Source organism: Mytilus californianus, unplaced genomic scaffold (genome assembly GCF_021869535.1).
Source record: "Mytilus californianus isolate M0D057914Y unplaced genomic scaffold, xbMytCali1.0.p SCAF_3, whole genome shotgun sequence".
Lineage (NCBI taxonomy): Eukaryota > Metazoa > Mollusca > Bivalvia > Mytilida > Mytilidae > Mytilus > Mytilus californianus.
The window spans coordinates 107,785,483-107,809,514 of record NW_026262679.1 but is presented as its reverse complement, the minus strand read 5'-3'; the positions used below and the strand labels follow the sequence as shown (position 1 = coordinate 107,809,514).

General features: G+C 31.4%; 1 protein-coding gene across 1 annotated transcript; it reads right to left on the bottom strand.

Moving 5' to 3' along the window:
• Positions 1–3,772: 3,772 nt before the first annotated feature.
• Positions 3,773–23,846, bottom strand: LOC127735726 (spindle and kinetochore-associated protein 1-like). Its single transcript, XM_052246007.1, has 6 exons — positions 23,732–23,846; positions 18,451–18,731; positions 15,667–15,770; positions 14,500–14,673; positions 12,176–12,345; positions 3,773–5,044 (listed from the first exon to the last, which is right to left on the bottom strand). Exons 2-6 carry the CDS (start codon positions 18,655–18,657, stop codon positions 4,887–4,889), a joined length of 813 nt encoding a protein of 270 aa, XP_052101967.1. The 5' UTR covers positions 18,658–18,731; positions 23,732–23,846; the 3' UTR covers positions 3,773–4,886.
• Positions 23,847–24,032: the final 186 nt, after the last annotated feature.

Below are 24,032 nucleotides of genomic sequence, written 5' to 3'. Positions count from 1 at the left end.
ACGACGGAATATAGGATCGCTTTCATAAATGTCGCAGGCTCGACAAAAATGATAAAATTCAAGTGCCGCAAGTATTCAAGCATTATAAATGCACTTTCTTCTGGAATGCCCTCTTTACAATAACCTCAGAAGATATGACTGATTATATCAAAAAATACCCCAGTTTAGTTAATTTAAACAGAAATGATCTTTTTACATGGATCATGAGTAATGAAGATAGCAGTTTTTTATATATTTTATGTGCATACCTTGATAAAGGCCTGCAACTTAGAAAATCAGAAAATTAGTTAAATACTCTAATAGATAGCAAAATTATCTCCCCTTGACCACTGACCCTTTCCTCATGCATTTGAACTATTATTTTATGTTTCTTTAATCACTCTGTAATGTTTATGTCATGTTGTTATTAATGTTATGCTATTAATGGGCCCTTTAATTTGGAAAATAAAAAAAAAATATAGTCAGAATAAATGATCGCAGACTTCTCCAGCAAGCTTTACCTTAATGGATTCATGGGTAACTTAGGAAAATGTATCGATGTGTAAACCCTTGGGGATAATGTCGATTGTTGATCTGTTATACCATGGATGTATAAACTCACTATGGGTATACACATCTATGGTTATACTATCCGTTAAATTCAGTGTTAAAATTTATAAACTAGGTGATTTCGAGCTTGAAATTGTAGACAATAGTAAATTGTTTGTTTTCGAGTTTGTTGGCCTTCATATGTTTTGATGTATCATGTATCGTTTTTCTGTCTCATTAACATTAACCTATACCTTCTTCTATTCAAATATAATTGGAAGAAAAGTCTAAACATATAGTTTGTCGAGGAAACACATCACGACTAAAGCAAAGAACAAATACATAAACTCAAAGTATACTTTCCACTTTTACATATGGCACTAAAAGTTAGATTAATATTTTCATGTCAATTTTAGGTGAAAGTTTAGACTGTTTCTTTTTAGCCCAAAAAAACTATTAAAGTTAAAAGTTTCTTACAAAACCAACAGTGAAATGCAACGAGAAAAATTAACATTGCATTGTGTTTACAAATAAAATTGAGAATGGAAACAGGGAAATGTATGTCCGATACCGTCTTATCAAATTTGAATTATTCAAAAAGAAGAAATAGACATTGATCAAAAGTGCAAAATCAAAAGTACTTGATGGATAGCATAAGATATCTGTTTTATTTCTTGGCTTAATAAAAATAGCAAAACCAGTAAAAATCAATTCTGCCATATGTTGATCTTAATTATCTTTGTCTATTATTACAATAAATTTGTCATTTTGACAAACTTTATGTGAAACGAATACCATGCATCAAAATAAAAGATAATTACAAGATCTTAAAGTCTGGAGCATCTTAAAGTCTAGAGCATCTTAAAGTCTGGAGCATCTTTACCCAAATGTAAAGAATGTGACAATTTCCATGAAACTTCAACCAATTTCTTCAGTAGATTTAATTGTATACTGCACCTTCAGTATGTTAATCAGAATGATTTAAGGGCTTCAAATTACACAATATGCCCTTTGCTATTCTTTCATATTGCACATGGCATCTGTAATTCTTTCTTTTATTACTATAGAATATATGTTCAACTTTCAGTAGCAATCACCTTGCTAAAGCTATAAGTATTCGATATAGAGGAAGTTAAAATGCATCAAATGAAGTAGGACACTTGATACTAAATTTCAGGAAGCTAGGATTCAGTTTGTGAGAAAAATGCCTGGCCACTCAATGTGTAATAATATCAGTATACTGTAAACAGGAAGTTGATGATCTATGAATGTGAAATGCATCACAGGGTATATAAAACAAGCTTACCTGAAGCTTGCTTTTAAATTTCAAGAAGCTTTTCTGAGAAAAATGCCACACAAATTTCTTTGGAAGAACTTAAACCAGTATACCTCTCCTTCTGAGCACAGGTTAAACAAATATGCTGTCATAATAAAATAGTTTGCAAATATAATAGTTAACATAAAAAAGTTAAAATTCATCAACTAAGGGCAATAACTCTTGTAAGGAGTCAACTGGGGATATCTACTTCAGTTATTTGTTTTGCAGATCAATGTTTATTGTATATAGATTTTCTTTATCTACTACAGTTTTCACCCAAAACTGGTAAATAGGGTAAAATGGTCACTGAAGGGCAAACAACTCTATAAGTCATCATTTGAAAATTTCATCTATGTTAACCTGTTTGCAGATGTTGTCTTGTTGATCATTTTTCCCTTAACATTTTTCACTATAAGTTTTCAGGATTAAAGAAAAAATTGGGTAAAAACTGTTAAGAGCAATAACTCCCACAAAGTCAACTGACATTTTGGCCATGTTGACCTTCTTGTTGATCATTTTTGCAATTAAAGTTTTTCCTCTCTTTTTGTTCTCCAAATACAAGCGCAAAAAATTTTGTATAAAAATTGTCATTTAAGGGCTCCTATAAGGAGTTATCTATCTTATAATGTTTTATAAGATACATGTACTTACATATTACCCTTTTGTTCTATAGGTTTAGTCACAGCAGCCATATTGGTAGGCAGGTGAGCCCATCAGGCACATTTTTAAAACTAGACACCCTAAGGAGATCTTAGGATAATTGTGACCAACATTTGTTCCAATTGGGAAGGCAGTTTCAGAGGAGACCATTTTTGTATACAGTTAAATAGAAAATGATTGACGCCAAGTGATGGCAATGGCTTACACTGGCCGAGCTAAAAATACAATGTCAACCCTTTTAAATTTAAAAAAAAAAAGAGAATGTGTCCATGGCATATAGCATTACAAAGGGACATAACTAGAGAACTGTAAAAGTGATGTCACCCAAATTCGAACTTGATCTGAGTTTTGTGGTAATAAGCATTGTGTAACTGAAGTTATAAAACAGAAACGAAAAATTCAGCAATTTTTCCATATATACAGGGACATAACTCTAGAACGGTATGTGACGCCACCCAAATTCAAACTTGATCTGAGTTTTGTGGTAATAAGTATTGTGTAAAAGTTTCTAATTATTTGGTTGAGGCAAACTAAAGTTAGAGAACAGAAACGAAATATTAGAAAATATCAGTGTCTTAATTGACTGTCTGTGCCTGAAAACTAATGTGTATTTTGTCTGTTTGGGGGATTTTAAATAGACATAAACTAAGTCATCAACACCAAATTCAACCTTTGTTGTTATCAAATTTAAAAATGTGAAAAAATGTAGGTTGAGGTGACCCAATATTTTTAGAATGAAAGTTTCCTTCTATCCAAGATCTGTAGACTGACAAAACATTTATAATCTATAATTTTCAAATGGTGTGATCTGAAAAATTAGGTAAAATAAACCACACAAGTACATGCTTAAATGTTCAAGAAGTTGACCTAATCTGTTTATTGACCATATGTGGAGTCAATAATGTACATACATGTACAAATAAAATATCCTTTACTTTTAAATGTAGTTTTGGATCCTTTTGCAAAAATGACCTGTTTTTGCATTCATTATTTTGTACATAAATTAGGACGTAGGTTTTCTCGTCTGAATTGTTTTTCATTTGTCATTTTGGGGCCTTTTATAGCCAAATTTGCGGTATTGGTTTTGCTCATTGTTGTAGGCCGTACAGTGACCTATAGTTGTTAATTTCTGTGTCATTTGGTCTCTTGAGGAGAGTTGTCTCGTTGGTATTTATACCACATCTTCTTATTTTTATATGCAATGGACAAATATATGAAATGTTATCTCCCAAACTCTGTTCGACAATATAATAAAAAATACATACACATGACTAATATTATTTTATTGTTTGTAAGATATACATTTTATATGAATAGAACAGCTTTTTAAAGCAATGATGTGTATTTTGTCTGTTTCAGGATTTTAAAAATCTTACACGTCACTTAAATTTTTTAACATTTTATTTTCTCTTTACCTTTTAATCTATTTTATGATGTCTATTCATTTTGTGTGATGCTCTTTACAGTAGACAGTGGGTCAGCAAGAAACATATTTATCAAGTATTCAGTTTCTGTGATTCTTTATTGGTTGATCAAAAAATCAAAAAATAAAATCATCAAGTTTAAGTAGCTGATGAGGGAGACCAAGGCAAACTCTGACTAAACAGATAAAGGATACTATGGATTTATCTATTTTCCTGGACACTGATTTTCATTGATTGATGAAACTTGTATTTTGTCGATATTAGTTTTACCAAAGTCTGCATACTAGCGTATAGAAAATTTGTGCTTTGTTGAACATTTAAATTTGTTGTTAACCCTTACCCACCAAATTAAGTATACCAAAAATAACTATCATACCCATTATTTGACCTGTAGGTCTTGGTCAATAGGGTTATAACCATTATGGTATTGATATTTTTAAGCTATTTTTAATTCTAACACAAAATATCATTTGCTCAAAAGTCTATAAACATTTCTTTTTTCACTTTATTTTGTTTCTCTTTAAACAAAAGAGGCATATTTTTAAATACCACTATCCCATCATAAATACATACTTTGTACATTTTGCAAATGGCCCTTTTGTAATTTTGATTAAACAGACCTTTTCCACCCACTTTACTTTTCAGTCATATAAAAAAATAAGCATACATGTATAATGATCTATAATGTGTAACCAGTTTCTAATCCATGCGAAACAATGGCCATACCAGTCAATATATATAGCAACCTATTTTTGATTGACACAGTTAAATTAATGGCCATACGAGTCAATAGATTTAGCCACCTCTTTTTGATTGATACAGTCAAATCAATGGCCATATGAGTCAATAGATATAGCGACCATTTTTGATGGAGTCAAATCAATGGCCATACCAGTCAATAGATATATTGACCTATTTTTGAAGGATAATAAACGCATAGTTTGATCTGATTATAATCAGTACACAGGGAGACAAGCATATCTGATGTGACCACCTCCTCTAATTTCCTTCATTCGACCACAGTGCCGCAGAACAGTCAATATAGCACGTCCAACATTGTCCATTTTTAAAGTTGAAAATTCTTTAATGTCTTCCTCCACTATGAAATATTCTCCTAAAAAGAAAGTTATACAGTAATAAAGGTAAGAGGAGTTGGAATTTATAATTTTTGTAAAAACAATCCTGAGTTAAAAACATATTTACACTTCATGAAAACTATTGACTTCCTTGTGAAGAAAATGTGCACTTATTATATAAGCTCAGGGGCATCAATAGACAACAGACAATCTGTTTTTCTTGGAAGACTCATATATTTTTATAAGTCTTCCAAGGAAAACAGATTGTCTGTTGTCTACAAAAATTAAGCAGAAATGGATAGGTTCATGTTTTGGTATTGGAATTCCCAAAACTTTTAAAAAGCAGCGGCTCTTTTCACAAAAAATCTTAAGAGTAAAAATACTCGTAAGTCATACACATTTCAGTATAACTTACGACCAATTTTAGTCGTAAGATTTTTTGTGAAAAGAGTCGCAGGTATACAACTTCATATCTTATTACTGTAGAAGAATCTGTACAATTTGGTTGTTTACTGTCAAACTATTTTCAAAAAGCTGCATATCAACAAATTAGACAATGATGATGAAGCAAGATGATAGAAATTATCTTGATGTGTCACTACCTACCGCTTCACATTGTCAGGCAACATAAAGAAATAGGAGAAAGTACATGTACTTCAATGAATCAATTGTAGATCAAACATTAAAATGTATTCATCAGTGTGGTATTCAAGAAATTTCAATGCCAAATGAGCCTTTGACAAATATTTTATGTAGATCAGAAATTTTAACGCATGGTGTTACCTCCTCAAACATCAAGAAACCTTTTGAAGAGGCCTGACCCAAAACACTGATTTCTGTACATGCAACTGACCAAATTGATAAAAGTCTTCTAATTGTTTAGGTTTAAATTTGGTGCACTTTAATTTGCCTAGGAAGGTTTATGTATGCACTATGACATCTTTTATTTAGGAGAGATCATGATTATAATCTGTGAAAAATACAGACAAACTTAGAAATGAATCTCTTTAAAATTCCCGCAAGGGTGCAATGTAACAGTGTCTCTATGGACCACAACGACAAAACTGGTTTCTACAATGGGGAAGATCCTGGTTAAAAAGACATAATAATTTTCAGAGAAATTCTTCAAAACTTGAGTTATTTTCAGCAAAAATGTTTGAAATTATTGTAAGAATTAGAGTACAAACCTTCACAAAATTAAAAAAAAAATTTGCAGACAATAACAGGAAACTTAAATTATTATATTCTACTCATGATTATATCATATACAGTTACAAGCCATTTTTATTACAGTGGTTAAAGAAAATAAGTACAATGAAATAGTCAAACCAATTTTGAACACTTTTTATATAAAAAAAAAATCTATTGCGAATATGTATTTTCTAGGTAATGATTAAAAAAAAAAGAAAATTAATTCCGTTTTAAAATAGACAAATCCAAAAAATATTGAGCAAATTGTTATTTCAAATGTCATATGCTATTGAAATTTACATTAATATTAGAACAAGAAATCTTTTATTTTCTCAGTCTTAAGTAGAATTTAAAAGAATTAAAATAACATTTTTCAATAAAATTAAATCTGAAACAGATTATATCTGAATTATATCGTTTCCATGGCTCCTGCTTACCGATATTCTGATTGAAAGAAATACTTGAAATGAAAAACAAGTCTCTTATCTGGAAAATCAATACTTTATATTGAATAAAAATCTGTTCAGATAAATTAGCTTGTTAATAACATCCTGAAATTGGTGTAAAACTCATTGTAGAGACTATACTTCAAATACACAATATAAGTGATTTTCCTTCAGGAGATCTAAATTGGTTTTGTAAAATGATGATATTCTGTTTATTGCAATTCTAGAGTAAAATAACAAAATACTTCAATTTTTTTTTATCTGAATCAAATCTAATTGAACTATATGATGTGTCTTTTAGAAATGGATGCTCTAGATCTGCTAAAAGAAACTATCTGAAAGATCTAAATCTTGGATCTAAATGCAAAACTAAAGATGAGGTTATCCATGTGTAAAATGTAGGTCATGATAATCCAAATATATTCTGTGACAAAATAAGAATACTTTTGAATATATAATACCATTATAAAGATATAACATGTTTAAAGTACAAGTGGTAAAACTTAAATGCTTGGCCTCTCCAATGCAGCAAGCACAAAAAATAAACTAAAACCCTAACAAACAAAAAGCAGCTGTCCATATTTCTGCCGCCAATATTTCCCTGCAATACTTCAGGCAAATGAACCAGAATCAGTCCACTTCCTAATACAATTAACTTGGGCATTACAGACAGGCTTAGGGTAATCATAATCAGCTGTAATCGATTGCATTTTGCAGTGTAATCACAGGTAAACAGTAATAATACATTTTCTGATTACAAGTAATCGTACTTCAATCAATTACAATGGAAAACAAACTGTTGAAACAGATATAAGTCTCACCTGTCAGCACAAAATTCAGAAAAGACAATCTGATGTACAGCAACATTAACAGTTGTTTTCCATTTGTTTGGTGTGTTTGAGCTTTTGATTTTGCTATTTGATAAAAGACTTTCCATTTTGAATTTCCCTTTATGTTTGGTATTTTTGTTATTTTACTTTTTGCTTATTAATTCAAAGTCATTGGACCATGATCTAGTGGACAGGGCCTTGATATAGTGGTCAAACTGATATGTACTGATAGTAATGCAACTTCATACAAAATATCATCGATCTATCACAAGTAGTTTTTATTAAACTGACTTAAGCAAAAAACTTAACATTGAAAATTGCTAATTAATTCAAAGTCACTGGACTATCATGACTATGATCTAGGAGGCAGGGCCTCAACATGGTCGTCAAACTGATATGAACTGATAGTTATGCAACTTCATACAAAATATCATTGATCTTAACACAGTCCTGATAAAATTATGTTTTCTACAATGTATTTGTATATTTTTTGTTTTTTTTATTTTTATTTGATTTTTTGACTACATGTACATCTTGAACAGTTTTATATCTTATTATGTTAACAATATTACATCGAACTACTTGACTGTAAAAATTAACTATGTGTAAATATCTGTTTTTGATTGTATTGTAATTTGTATGTGAGGGCCTCAGGGAAGATTAGTTTATTGTAACTAACTGAGTTTACCCTCTTTAAATAAAGAATTTATTATTATTATTATATTATTATCACAAGTAGATCCTATCAAACTAACTTAAGCAATTACTAATTAATTCAAAGTCACTGGACCATGTCCTAGGGTGCATTGAAAATTACTTATTAATTCAAAGTCATTGTACCATGTCATAGGGTGCATTGAAAATTACTAATTAATTCAAAGTCATTGGACCATGTCCTAGGGCTAGGGTGCAGGGCCTCTAAATAGTCATCAAACAGATATGTACTGATAGTAATGCAACTTCATACAAACTATCATTGATCTATCACAAGTAGATCCATCAAACTAACTTAAGAAAAAACTTAAAATTAAAATTACTAATTAATTCAAAGTCATTGGACCTAGGATGCCTAAAAATAGTCATCAAACTGACATGTACTGATAGTACCGGTAATGCGACTTCATACAAAATATTATTGATCTACATGTATCACAAGTAGATCCTATCAAGTTAACTTAAGCAGAAAAACTTAACATTGAAAATTGCTAATTAATTCAAAGTCCCTGGACCATAACCTACAGGACTGGGCCTCAAAATAGTTGTCAAATTGATATGTACTGACAGTAATACAACTATATATTAAACATCAATGACTTATCACAAGTAGCTCCTATCAAACTAACTTATGCAAAAAACTTAACAATTGTTGACGCCGTTATCTCCTTCGCCGGAAAAGCAATCCCTGTGTCTCGCTGACTTTCGTCGCAGGCGTGACAAAAACAGGTGTATCATGATTACTTTTAGATCACATTCATATGATAACTCGGTGTTTCAAATTTTATATATGAAAATTGTTTTTTTATATATACTATCATGAATAAAAATTCATCAAACTATTGTTCACTATGTTTGATCATGGTTCACTATGTTTGATCATGATTCAATATGATAGATCATATTTACATTTTCAATAATTTCAGTTTAAGTATAACCATTCTTGTAGAGTGTAAATGTGCGACTTGTTTTAAACACAGTTTACTACATGAATTTACCCTTCCAAATGTGTTTGATACTTGTAATATGATGTCTGCTTTGAAATAATTGTGTTCCCTGAGGGAGCAGAAAATTATGAGCCTGTTGAGGCAAAGTGCAAATATTGCTCTTTATATTGACTTTGATAATTGACTTAAATGAGCCCACTTTGATCAGATGGTAATGGAATTTAGAACCCTTATTTTCCCTCACAAATTTCATAAAATAAATTTCATATATATATACCAGTATTAAAATAAACTGCATATAAATTTATTGATTTTTGTAATTAAAGCATTTCATTGTTATTACCCAATGAAGTACATTAAGAAGTGATTATTAAACACTTGTTAAAACATATGCAAATGTACATTATGTTACAAATAATTGTAATGTAATCGATTACATATAAATAAGTTCATTAATTTGTTATTCAATCTATTACTTTTTAAAATAATCATCCCATAACAGATTGATGTAAGCGCCATTGTTATATTCATATTACTGTGTAAAAATTGTATTTTTGTGGAAACTTGATTTCATAGTTTTGCAAATAAAATTGAGAATGGAAATGGGGAATGTGTCAAAGAGACAACAACCTGACCATAGAGCAGACAACAGCCGAAGGCCACCAATGGGTCTTCAATGCAGCGAGAAACTCCCGCACCCGAAGGCATCCTTCAGCTGGCCCCTAAACAAATATGTATACTAGTTCAGTGATAATGGACGTCATACTAAACTCCAAAATTATACACAGGAAACTAAAATTAAAAATGATACAAGACTAACAAAGGCCAGAGGCTCCTGACTTGGGACAGGCGCAAAAATGCGGCGGGGTTAAACATGTTTTTTGAGATCTCAACCCTCCCCCTATACCTCTAGCCAATGTAGAAAAAACATACGCACAACAGTACGTACAGTAAAACTCAGTATAAGAGAAGTCCGAGTCCGATGTCAGAATAGGAAACAAAAGAAAATAAACAAAATGACAATAATACATAAATAACAACAGACTACTAGCAGTTACTGACATGCCAGCTCCAGACCTCAATTAAACTGATTAAAAGATTGCATACAAAATTATAGAAAATATGTATTTCACTGAATATTTTAATTTGAGGTTCACCTATACCAGTAAACTTTCTTATTACACCTGGCATTTACTGGATGGACCAATAGCATGACAATTTATTGTTGAAAAAAAAAAGGTGTGAATTAATTGTTATGTTAATGACAGAACTGTTTATTAAGGAAATGATTGAATGGATGAGCATATTTTACTTAACAATGGCACTGTCAATTGTGCATGTTGAAATTACACTTTTGAAAATACATGCTGTCAGCTGCATTGATGATAATTATAATGATTACAGACACTGGTAACTGACCATATGATTATGTATTATTTCTGAGACTGACATTTTGACATCTTAAAAACGGATCTCACCACGAAAACTAAAATTGAAGGTTCCTATGATAGTAAATCACTCACAAGGGAAAATTAGGCCATTTTGATTATTTTCCCCTTGTCTTGTGTACCTTTAATCTCTTATCTAGAAGAAAATCTAAATTTTAAAATATAAGGCTTTTACAGAGAGTTCATTGGAATCGAGGCAAGTAAATTATTTTTTTCTTTTGTAGCAGGTTTACATAACATTAGGATAAAAAAAATTATTTACAAAATGTTTCAGGAAAACTTCCCAAAATCAAATGATCCACCACTAAGTGCCTAGTGGTCATCCCAATATTTATGAAAAATGAAATGACTTTCAGAATTCAAAGCAGTTACTGGTAACTGAAATGAATAAAATCAAGTAATTTAAATTGGCCTCACAGTAAATATATGCTTTTTAATAAAGTAAGAGTTTTTGTAGAAATTGGTAATTTTCACTGTTTCAAATTACTGTTTATCAGCTATAGTTTTTGAGATAAATAAAAAAAATCTGGCAAGAATTGTACATGTGAGAGCGCTAACAAGACCAGATTGACAGATGAACCGACGGTATTTTTATGTTTCCCCCTGCAATAAATCAAATGTAAATATAGTCTCTACTTTGGACAGTGTATTGACAGTCAAACCTGCTACAAAGGTCACTTCTTTTAAGAGAAAACCTGTGTTGTCAGGTCATTCTTTTCTTGTTCCGCTGTAGTAATACCTATGTATTTTGAACCTAATTTCAAAGGTCAACTATCTTGTAAGGTCATTATTCTCTGGTTCCCAGGGTGACCTTTATAAACTGGTGCTTGCCATTTTTTTACATGCGCTTTCAAATTTATTTCTTCCTGTTCTATGCATAACATAAGAAAAAGAATTTCTACAATTTTATCATAATTTGTCCCACAAATAGTATACTACACTGTAAAAATCTTATTGAGAAAGGGCAGGTCTGGTTTTTCAAATTTGCATTTATTGTTATAAAAAAATGCCCAATATAGATTGAAAAATAGTCATTTATTGGCAAGAACCAGTACTTCTATAATAAGGCAGTTGATTGTTTTGGTCATATTGACATTTTTGTTGATCATGTTTTGCTGACAGTATTTTCCAATATACTATAATTGTCTATTTATTATAGTTTTCAAGGTAATATGCAAAAAGCAATTCATCAAATATAATCATTGAAAGACAAAAACCTAGAACAATTTGATGGTTGTAGTCATATTGTTATTTTTAGTAAATGCATGGGTGATGATTTTTGCTGTTTATAATCACTAGCCTATTTAGTTTTCCAGTAAAATCAACAAAGTGGAAAAATTGGTTAAAACAACTTCATCATTTAAGTCAATTGATGGCTTCAGTTATATTAGAAATTTGTGGATCTTGTTTTGCTGATCATCTTAATTGTTTTGTTTTCAAGATAATAGGCACAAACATGAAAATTGGTAAAAAATCCTCATTTGAAAAAAACAAGTCATTGCATTGTAATCTTGCAATTGGGGGTAGAGCTAATATTTGTATAGTTTGTACCTAAATTATTATTAAAGTTGGCAGTTGTGTAACTCAACAAACCTGCTGTGTCTTTTGTTTCCTGTAACTTGAATTTTTCATATCTTTTCCTGTTAACATCATTCAACGTTGTCCTCTTCATTGATAATATTTTGTATTTTTCCTTTAATGGCTTGTTTAATTCATCTATTGCACCATTCACTTGGGTGTATGTTAAACGCCCTTTCATGTATCTGCAATATGAAATATAGATATATATCTGTTATTATTTTTAATTAAAGAATCACATTATCAAAAGCAAGAATCATTAAAGTGCTTGTTAGCACTGAAAGGTAAAGATTGCTTTAATTTATCAGTGGGAAGTCAAATTAAACATTGCATTGTATAAAGCATTGGTTGTGGTTGATTCAACTACAATTCTGGAAAAAGGAAGATAACTCCAATTTTTGAAAATGACTTTAACAATGACATCCTTTTTTTGATATTTTTAGAACAGATATTAGATTCCTATACCTTGCAAAAGTTATGTAATTTTCTTGACAAGTATAACATAATTTTGTGACTTGAATATCTGAGTGTTTATTTCATTGATAAATTTCTGGAAATGTTCATGGATGGGATGTATAGAATGTTATAATCAATGCACTATATTTTGTGTATCTCAAAAGTAGTGATAAACCTTGGAAGATTTAGATATCAAGTCAGTACCACAGGGTTTTGATTGCATTTCATGCAATCTTTACCCAAAAATGATTTATTTTCATCAATAACAAATTTATTGCAAAACCTAATTTACAAAGGGAGATAACTCAAACGTATTTACAGTTTACACAGTGATTTAATCAATAACAGCTTTTGCAATTTAAAGTTTCTCTTGATATTTACTTGCTAATAAATATTCTCTTGCTGTTTGTATATCAATAAGTACTATACTCAACAATATAATAATGACAACTTAATTTCTTAAGAATACCTCCCCAAAAAAATAAAAACTCATCATAGTTACCTAGATTGAAATTTTGTAAAGGCACAGATTAAAGGGGGGAGACTTCCTCTTTTTCATTTTAAAAATTTTAAATCTTCCCCCTTTGGACATCATCTGTGAGGGAGGTCAAAATCTCCCTAACTTCAACCCTTTCATTTGATTTTTTTTCTGTAATTTTCACAGTCTTGCAATAACAATGCTCATGAGCAAAGTATCAACAACATGTCATTTTGTAAGAAAAATCTATGCATCAGAGGACCTTAAGACAAAAATAAGAACATTTTTTGCTTATTTTATAAGCTTTGTATATATATGTGCATCTATTTTGAAAGGATTAATTTGGTAATATTTCAGAAATTAAGTGATAAATGAATTATTTTTCAAAAATTTCAGTTATAGTTCAATGAGCCAAAGTTACTTTGTATGAATTTTTTTTATCAAAATCAGTGACATACATGATGATCTATTTTACACCACCTTGACTTTAAAATCAACTATCAATTTCATGAAACATTGCAGTTTATTAGTTCATGTTGCTTTTGGGGTTTTTTTTGGTACTGTTTAAGAAAATATTTTAAATCTACTTGGAAGTAGAGCTGCTGATATGAGTGTGAAAGAAGACATTACTTCTATGGCAGCACATTATGTACTATGTACAATCTTCTTATATCTTAGCGCATTTGTTATTTGATATGTTTTTAGTATTATCTAAACTTGTTACTGTGCTCTGTTGTCTCTAATACTGATATTAGAGTGCTTTTCCTGATTAGGTTTAAATTGTATATAGATATAGGAAGATGTGGTATGAGTGCCAATGAGACAACTCTCCATCCAAGTTACAATTTATAAAAGTAAACCATTATAGGTCAAGGTACGGCCTTCAACAGGGAGCATTGGCTCACACCGGACAGCAAGCTATAAAGGGCCCCAAAAAATTACTAGTGTAAAACCATTCAAACGGAAAAAATCAACGGTCTAATCTATATAAAAACAAGAAACGAGAAACACGTATGAACTACATAAACAGACGACAACTACTGTAATCAGATTCCTGACTTAGGACAGGTGCAAACATTTGCAGCGAGATTAAACGTTTTAATGGTACCAAACCTTCTCCCTTTTCTGAAACAATAGTATAACATCCCAACATAGATGACTATATTCTTCTGGTAAAGATTAAACAGGAAGGACTTAGTACTAAAACAATAGTCAGGAACCTTGTCATTGGTTGTTTTTAAATCAGTGTGTCCTGTATACACGTGAGTGAAACTTGCTTAAAGTCTACTTAAAGATATAGAAAATCAACAAATGAAGACAAGGGTGAGTTAGGTACAGGTATGCAACATGTGTATACATGTAGGTATACATACTACAACCTGTGTATACATGTAGGTATACATACTTGGGTACTCCTTCAAACTCTTCAACTGTTACATATTCCACTGTTGGTACATACACATCTAATTTTCCTAACTTTTTACAGGTTTTCTCATTTTTTTCTGCAGATTTTATTTTATTGGTACCATTACCACTTTTCACTGTATTTGTCTGGCTCTCTTTTTTAGTTTTTGCATCCCTGTAAAAAGATGAATTCAGTGGATGTATATGAAACTCTGATGAAAAACATTCAGAAATATTTCCATTTGAATCTGACCTATAAGACGTGTCTAAAGCAGCAATTTTAATTTGATGGTGTGTCAAAAAAAACCAAGTGTTTCACATTTAGATTATAAAATAGAGAATGGAAACAAGTGTTAAATGACTTACTCTTTTTTTAATTTAAAAATTCATAATGAGCAACTTCCACATAATTTTCCATTCATATTTCCAGTGTCAATGAAAATACAACTGATATTGCTGATAAAATTGTGATATGGAGTATGTTTACCCCATGTTCTATTGGAATTAGAAAATGGCTTCTATACTACTAAAGGAAGAGAGATACCGATTTCATTGAGCTGCAACTCGTCTGAAACCATACAAAGCAGGAAAAATTTGTGATATGACGTATAAATGTAGTGTTTTGTACTTCCTAAATTTGTCTTTGAAACAATCTTTTTTCCACAGAAAACGCCAATTTTTGAGAAAATATCCAAATTCTGAGACCGTTATTGATCCGTGTCTTATACGCTTTCATGCATGCGAAATCCATGTGAAAGTAAGAAAGAAGTTAGGTCTTCAAGGATCCTGTATTGTATTGTAAGTGCATCATTTTGCTAAATTAAACGACATCCACCCTTTTTACTCAGGTGCAGAACTGTCCAAAAATGAAATGGGCGTTGAAAGTGTCAAAGTGATCCTCCCCCCTTTTTATGTGTAAACACAGGCACCCGACGTCCGGACCCCTCCTCCTTTTTATGAGTAAACACAGGCACCCTTGACACTCTTTGTTTCAACACTTGCCCAATTGAACCGCGATTTCGCTGCATCTTCTAGTTATAAACAAAACAAAAGAAAACCATTCATTTACCGTCATATATTGTCAATCTTTTTTGTACAGTCTTAAAACCAAACATGGGGCAAAAATGAATTTAATGATTGAAAGGTTAGGACCTAAAATATTTCTTACTGGAGAACAGCCTCCTTCTTTGCTGGTTGTGGTATGTGTACAGGAACATGTTGACAACTATACTGCAAATGGCTAATCAGACTTTCAAATGTCAACTTAACCTCCTGAAAAAAAAGTCAAAAACATCACTTGTTTAATTTGGTAAGTGACAATATTTTGAAATTATAAAAATACAATGTTCTCCTGTTACAGTCATGACAGTTATTAAACATGACAAAGGCTGATGATTAAAATAGTAAGGCTATACAAAATAAGGGCAAATGAAAATCATAATTAACACGATGATCAGAAGACAAACTCAAAGACAGCAGATCCCAAAATACCAATAAGAAAACCAAAGATTAAGCAACACAAACAAACCAAAACCTCAGACCCTCCAAAAGAGTAACCAGTTTCTGCTTGGATAGTGGCATTAAATCCCACAACATATAAATGTATCTTGCAGGAACAACTGTTTAGATTTTAAAGGTCTTACATTTTCATATAATTTTCTTATTCCAAACTAATACAGAATTTTGTTCTAGAGATTCCTTAGCTTACACACAAGTCATGGTGTGTGTTAGTGAACAGTCATCAATGCCCTTAGTGGATCACAGAGTAGGTATTTAGAACCTTATGTCGGATGCTATTCATGTGCAATTGCATGGCTTTGGGGGTTTTGTATTATATCAAGGGTACAAAAACTGGGCCTGAAAATGCACACTAGTTATACATGTAGTCGTAGTGAGCTCACACCAAGAAAGTCTAATCCAGATTATCCTATTATCCAAACTTTTAGTTAAGACTGTTTCTTCAAAACATACAGGGTTCACAGGGAAGGCACTTTGAAAATGGGGCAACCATCTATAGAGGAAATTTTAGAATCTTTTACACTTTCACAGTACAAAAACACCCAACCATAATTAATATTTCACTGGGTCACATTTATGTTTTTATTGAATAGCCAATCTCTTAAGTAATTTTTTTACATGAAACTGAGAATTCAGTCTGGTCTTAATACAACCTTTAAATGGATGATACTCAGTCATGATACAACCAGTGTGCCAAAAACTTTTGACTATTGGGCTAGTGACCAAATGTTATGTCTATTAGACTGAACTAATTTTCACAAGACCAAAAATTTAAAAGAGAAATATAAGATTAAAATGAATAGTTTATTTATTAGGTTGGGGACAACCCTCAAAATGGGAAACAGTTCCCCAAATGAGTAACAATCTCTGAAATGAGGGATATTTTTCTATTGATAACATTTTTTTTAATTCATATTTTATATTTAAAATGACACATACATTTGTATTCATGATACAAGCAACTTCTCCAAAAGATGATAAGCTCTAACCTGTTTTTCTGAGAAGTTTAAAGCCTATGAACATGATGAAAACTTCTGAATATTGACAACTTTCAAGACTAAATGATTTTAAAATTCAAAATATCAATATAGTTCTTTTGAAACTAATCATCACATTTAATTTTCTATAAACATGATAAACTTGTGCCATTTCAAGTAAAAGACTCAGCTAAAGAATTCACATTCTAAGCACTCGTCAACTATTACTCAACTGAGGGATTGTTACTTATTTGGTGAATTGTTCCCCAAATGGTGGGTTGTCCCCAAAATGTTTATCCCTCATATTCTTCATGAATGTTGTTTAAAAAGCCGAGAACGTTTTCCCTCATATTTCTTTTTGTAACAAGAAACTTCTTCAGGTGTTCATGTAAGTTTTTTCAATATTTACCTGGGATAGCCCCTGTGTCCATTTAAGCATCAAAGCCATCATTGTTAGTAACTAGCTAGGTATATAGTGTTGACGACTCGTTCCCTTTGATTAGAAGTAACAGAAGCCGTAAATAATAATTTAGGGACACCAGTACTTACGCAAACACTTTAAGATAATCACTAGACGATTAAGGAATTACAAGTGCTTCTCCACTAGTTGAATGAGAATTATACTAAACAGGGACTTCAGGCTAGGGTTTATGGGAATTATACTAAACAGGGGCTTCAGGCTAGGGTTTATGAGATTTATACTAAACAGGGGCTTCAGGCTAGGGTTTATGAGATTTATACTAAACAGGGGCTTCAGGCTAGGGTTTATGGGAATTATACTAAACATGGGCTTCAGGCTAGGGTTTATGGGAATTATACTAAACAGGGGCTTCAGGCTAGGGTTTATGGGATTTATACTAAACAGGGGCTTCAGGCTAGGGTTTATGGGATTTATACTAAACAGGGGCTTCAGGCTAGGGTTTATGAGATTTATACTAAACAGGGGCTTCAGGCTAGGGTTTATGGGAATTATACTAAACAGGGGCTTCAGGCTAGGGTTTATGAGATTTATACTAAACAGGGGCTTCAGGCTAGGGTTTATGGGATTTATACTAAACAGGGGCTTCAGGCTAGGGTTTATGGGAATTATACTAAACAGGGGCTTCAGGCTAGGGTTTATGGGAATTATACTAAACAGGGGCTTCAGGTCAGGGTTTATGAGATTTATACCAAACAGGGGCTTCAGGCTAGGGTTTATGGGAATTATACTAAACAGGGGCTTCAGGCTAGGGTTTATGAGAATTATACTAACCAGGGGCTTCAGGCTAGGGTTTATGGGAATTATGACCTACACATTTACCATTTCTTAAGAATGGCTAAGCTTGCCAAATTAATGGAAATATAGATGTAAACTACATGTAATATTTCATAAATTTGATTCACTGTCTGCTAATTTTTTTGTTTTTTTTAAACAAAACACATCTTCAGTACTTTTTATATCAAATCTAAATTCAAACCTGTATTTGTTTAGTTTCTTCCTTCTGTTTTTGAACCACAGATCTCATCACAGACAAGACATTTTCAAGTTTTTCAACTTCATTCAACAAGGTTTCAAAATGTTTGTTACAGTCGACCTCTTCTGCTGCAAACTGTAGATCTACAAGTGTGCGCATGCATTCTAGTCGACCATCAAAACTTTCTGCTAAATTCTCTAGTGTTGCCATGTTTACAATTACTGCTAATTATTAAATGTATACATGTATCCTGTCCATCTACTCTTTAAGGAGAATTCCAAATCCTATTATAAAATAAATTAATATAGTCATAAATTATAATAATGTTTTTTACATACATGAAATTTGTCTACATCACTGTAAAAACAAATCATTTAAGATACCAAGCTCATAATGTTGTATCCCAGATGCTCATTTCGTCTACAAAAGACTCATTAGTGAAGATCCAATAAAAAAGTTAAAAGGCCAAATAAAGTAAGAAGTTGAAAAGCATGGAGGACCAAAAATTACGAAAGGTTTGACCAAATTCATCCACAGTTATCTATTATAACCTGGGGTAGAAAATCTTATAAATTTAAACGTTTGTGCACACAAGATGAAAGGGGGTGATTCACTCTGAAATATGTCTCTGTATATTCTATTACTAGTAATATCATATGACAGAGACTAAAATCAAAGTTCTATCACCTTCAATAATCAGAAAACTCTCTCAAGTTTTTCTAAGATTTACTCGTCAACACAAGCAAGTGTGATTTTTAACTGAATCATATATTGTTTACTGTAAACTTTCAGAAAAATTAAAAGTCGATAAAATAATAACAAAGGAGTAAAAGCAATAAGAATCAAAATGAGACAAGATGTATTGATGATATAAGCAATTTCTGCTACATATATGTAGATGTGTAAATCATCTTCATATGATTAAAAAAATAAGTTGATAATTCAGATATTTCTGAACATGCTGAATGCATTTATTATGGCGATTGTTCAACAATGGTAAATAATACTAGATTAATTTTATTATTTCAGAAAATGCTGCATACAAAAATGCCGTCAAAATGATTAAAAATTAGTTTTCATTTGTGCAAAACATATCCTGTTCCAACTTCAGAATATTCAAAATATCTCAAAAATTTATGAATTTAAAAAATATCAAGTAGCAAGTGTAGAGCCATGCACATGACAAAACCATTCACAATGTCAGATTGGTGATAGCAGGCATGCATGGCATGAAGGACAATTAAGGATGTGAAAAGAATGTCAGATACTAACTTCCTTTATTATACATGATGAAGCATGATAAAACAATCTCAAATGTAAGAATACAACTTGAACTCAGGGAGCTAGAACAAGGATGATTTAATTTAATCATCTCTAAAATAACCAAAGGTTGGTATATATAAATACATTTCTCTTATGGTTGTGGCCTGTTATCTATTTTCCACATGAAGAAATATCCATTATACTGAACGGAGTGTGATATGAATAAGTGATGTGAAAAATGCTTTGATTTGGTTGGCCTATCCTGCACTGTGTTACGAAACTGCTAAATTTCCATTACCTGTTTGTTAGGTCAATGATGACTTTCAAATACAGGTCACTTTGGAAGATGGTTACATATGGAATTCAATATTTATGCTTTATTAATTTTAACTGTTGCTGTCCCTTCCGAAGACTAAAACAACCATTCTATTTATGTTAGTCAGAGGTAAGTTCATACAAATGCTTCTTATTTACATTTTGTACTTGTACAGTGGTAAATTATTTTGGAGTCTTAGACATTCAATTTTATTTACTTATATATACAAGTAAAAAGTCATATTTTATTCTTTTCTTGAATTTCTCTTTACTACATACATTGCTGTAATCAAGTTTTAAATCGTCTGTCATTAATAACTTTGTATTCACTCTTCATAAAAGTAAAATTTGATGGACAATGAAAATCTCATTTTTCTGTTATCTTCAAAATACTATTCATTTACAAGCCTCCAGGGTCAATTTTTGAAGGCCTTGCACGGATGATGGTTACTAATAGTGTACAATGGCTTTCTTTCTTTAGTACTATATATATATATATATATATATATATATATATACATTATGTAGTTCTTACAATAAAATGTTGACCTATAATTAAAAAAAAATATTAACCATTAAGATAAAAAACCAAAAAATAGGCATGTTTTAACCTCACAAGGGTTAGTAAAAGATTATGAGAAGATTATAATTCAAACATTGAAAAAAAATCAAAATCTTACTAATTAACTTTTACAAGTACAAAAATGTAAATATTACTTGCATTTTCTACATGTTCTAGTAAATAAACATGACTTGTACATTGTTGAATATGTGTTAATCTGAACGATGTCACATTGCGGATATGATCAAATCGGGTACATTGTAATGTGCAATACCACTGGACATATAGAGTCAGGGGATTCCGCTGTGTAAACAATGTACTTATTATACAACAACAAAAAATCAATATGGGCAAACAGACCAAGGGTGAAAACCATGCAAAAAATTGCAGGCAAAGAGATTTAGCTGTTTTATAAACCAGGTGCCTAGTGACTAGAATTCAATGGGCTACTCCAGAAATAGTGAAACTGGGTCTGTTTGCCCCCATTCACATTCGCACCCTTTTTAATTATTGGTTTTGTGTTGAATAATTTTTTTAATCGTGTTTTAGTTAATGTATTAATATAAATAATTCAGGACGAGAACATGTTAATGTAATATGAATATGAACTCTGCTTTGTACTAGACCGACACACTGAGCCGGATTTTTAACGTGCTAGTTCACAAAGTACCAGTCCGCAGGAAGACTATCACCTTACCAGAACACATTATTCTGACTCCAAGCCGACCAGTCTTTGCTCTTACTCCTTTATGCCGCGTGCTTGGCGGAGAAGCAGCAAATACCAATATTAAAGTCTTTGGTTTGACTCCAAATGACTCGGCAGCAGACTACACGAAATTCGTCGGACCGTCGGACAAATCCGGTGAATAATGGATCGGTCTGGTAAAATTTTGTTGAATTCCGGTCCGAATGTCCAGTGGTGTTTTTTTTCATGGATTTTTCTAGCATTCTAGCAAAATTCCCAAATGATCTCAAAATTCATTTTCATCTTTATTATTTATGACAGCGATTTATTTTATTCAACCGCTAGCTATATGCCGAAAATCGCCAACAAGTAATGTGTAAATCCGAGTAAAAACATATATGACTGACAAAAACAACAATGGCTGCCATCAACCGGAAATATAGACAATACCGGATCAGATTCCGGGAACAGATAAGGCCAATTCCGGGTTTGCTGATCAAATACAATAAATAAATAAAAAAAAATCCAAGCAGGTTCACAAAATACAGCTATGAAATATAAACACTAGAATTGAAAACCAAAACATATATAAAAAAGAAAGAAGATACAGGAAATATTTTATACAGAAACTCTAAATTATTTTTAGTTCACAAATAATTTTCATGTCAAAATCCAATAAAATGTGACATTACTTTTCTTTATCACTGAAATGCATTCAAGCAATTGTGCACAACTTTCATCAAAATATACACTCTTGTCACATGATTTTGTTTTTGTGCATTTTGGAGAGGAGTAGGGCACAACAAGTCATAAGTTTGTTGTATTTTGTCGGATAATATACAGTCAGGGGTACTACTTGTACAAGTAATTTTTATTTACTTGAAGAAGTAATATAAATATACTTATATAAGTAAATTTGTAGGATACTTATACAAGTGTACTTTATTTACTTGTATAGGTAAAAAAAAAATTGGGCTTAGTTATGTCCCTTAGACATTCAGATTTTTTTACTTGTACAAGTAAAAAAGTCATCCTATCTTCTTTTCTTGAATTCTTAGGACTTCTTTGCTCTAATAGAATTTTTAATTGTCTGTCCTTTGCAGATGTCTTTACTAATCATTTAAGTGTAATTTCATGGACAATGAAAATCTCATTTGTCTGTTATCTTCAGAACACTGCTCATTTACAAGCCCCCAAGGGGCAATTTTTGAAGGCCTTGCGCAAATACTTAAGATCTTTGCGCAATCAGTTTCTTTGTTGAATTAATGAGATGAAACATTGAACTCTAATAAAAAATTATGAGCTAACCTGAGAAAAATTGTTAAAGGCATGTTTTTACATCTCAAAACTAGAGAATTTTTGTGGGATTGTAAAAAAAATTTACTTATACAAGTAAATTTTTTAGAAAATTAAGGGGAGATTATTCAAACATTATAATTAACTTATACAAGTATATTTTATTTACTTCTTCAAGTAAATAAAGATTACTTGTACAAGTAGTACCCCTGACTGATATACAATTAGATGTAAAATAAAAATGGTCTGGTAAAATTTCATTCGGTCTGGTAATGCTAGGTTGTTTACCAGACCGAATGTCCTGTAAAAATAAAATTCATTCGTGTAGTCTGCTCGGCAGGTGTTTGAACCCACGACCTCCCGCACTCGATGCGAACACGCTACCACAAATTTTTATTCATAGAAATATAAATATTTTGATATATACATATAAAGAAAAAAGGAAGGGGGCAAACTTGTATTAGGAGCAGGCTGATACCAGAAAAACATGTAGTCTGTACCCCCCTCCTTTTTAATACATCTTATCGCTATTTAGTCCAATCCGTAAAAAACGGTCATTTAGACAACTTCCTGTTTGGGTCAACAGGATAAACAACAAAGGTCATCTGTAACGAGCTGAGGGAGGGAAAAATTTAGAAAGCTATCAATAGCAAACTTTGATAGATTATGATCCACTAGTACTTTTTCAAAACTCAAATTATTAAATTATAGTCAACAAAATATTTTGCTTGAAGTATTTACGATGTTTTAAACAGGTCTCATTAAAAAGTATCATGCATGGTGCATTGTTTAAACAGGGCTCCAGATAGCTTCAAATGAATGAAAAAGTTATGTAATTTTAGAACTTATCCGGAATGGAATAAATAGCGATTAGGTGTATGAAGACAGTTATTGTGCTCTCAAACCCTCTGCCTCTGGAAAATGTAGTTTTCCATATCATTTTGGTTTCAATTTTGTTTTTTGTTGGTTAGGTGGAATGTCCAAACATTTTTGTAGTATCTAAAGAATGTATCCTACATTGTAGAATAAAATAATTTGGACATGTTAATTGGTATATCTTCCATTGGCATTGGAATCTGGATTTTAGGGAGAAAATGGTTGAGGAGCCTCAGATGGAGTGCTGACAACTAATTCCCATGAATCTATAAAACATGACCACTTACTACTTGATATGATGTATCATTTTCAAAGTGTTGGTTCTGGGAACAGGGGAAGTACATGTAGTTCAGTCTTATCCCTTCAAACAGTTCAAATGTTCCGCCAAACCTTTCCGGTTTTATTGGAATAGCTAAATTAAATGTACGAACCCTGACATATAAATCAATTTCTAATATTTGTTTGTTATAAAATATTGTGCAGTTAATTTTAATGCGACTAACTTGTTTTTCCATGATTACAATTAAATGAAATATTTGCACAAAAGCTTCACATATCATTATTAACATATATTTATGTTATCGGGAT

Excerpts from the sequence above, each read along its gene's own strand:
- LOC127735726 (XM_052246007.1), bottom strand. The coding sequence starts at position 18,657 with ATGGCAACACTAGAGAATTTAGCAGAAAGTTTTGATGGTCGACTAGAA. Across the intron at positions 15,771-18,450 it reads AAGAAACTAAACAAATACAG|GAGGTTAAGTTGACATTTGA; the intron begins GTTTGAATTTAG and ends CTTTTTTTTCAG. Across the intron at positions 5,045-12,175 it reads GGAAACAAAAGACACAGCAG|GAGAATATTTCATAGTGGAG; the intron begins GTTTGTTGAGTT and ends CTTTCTTTTTAG.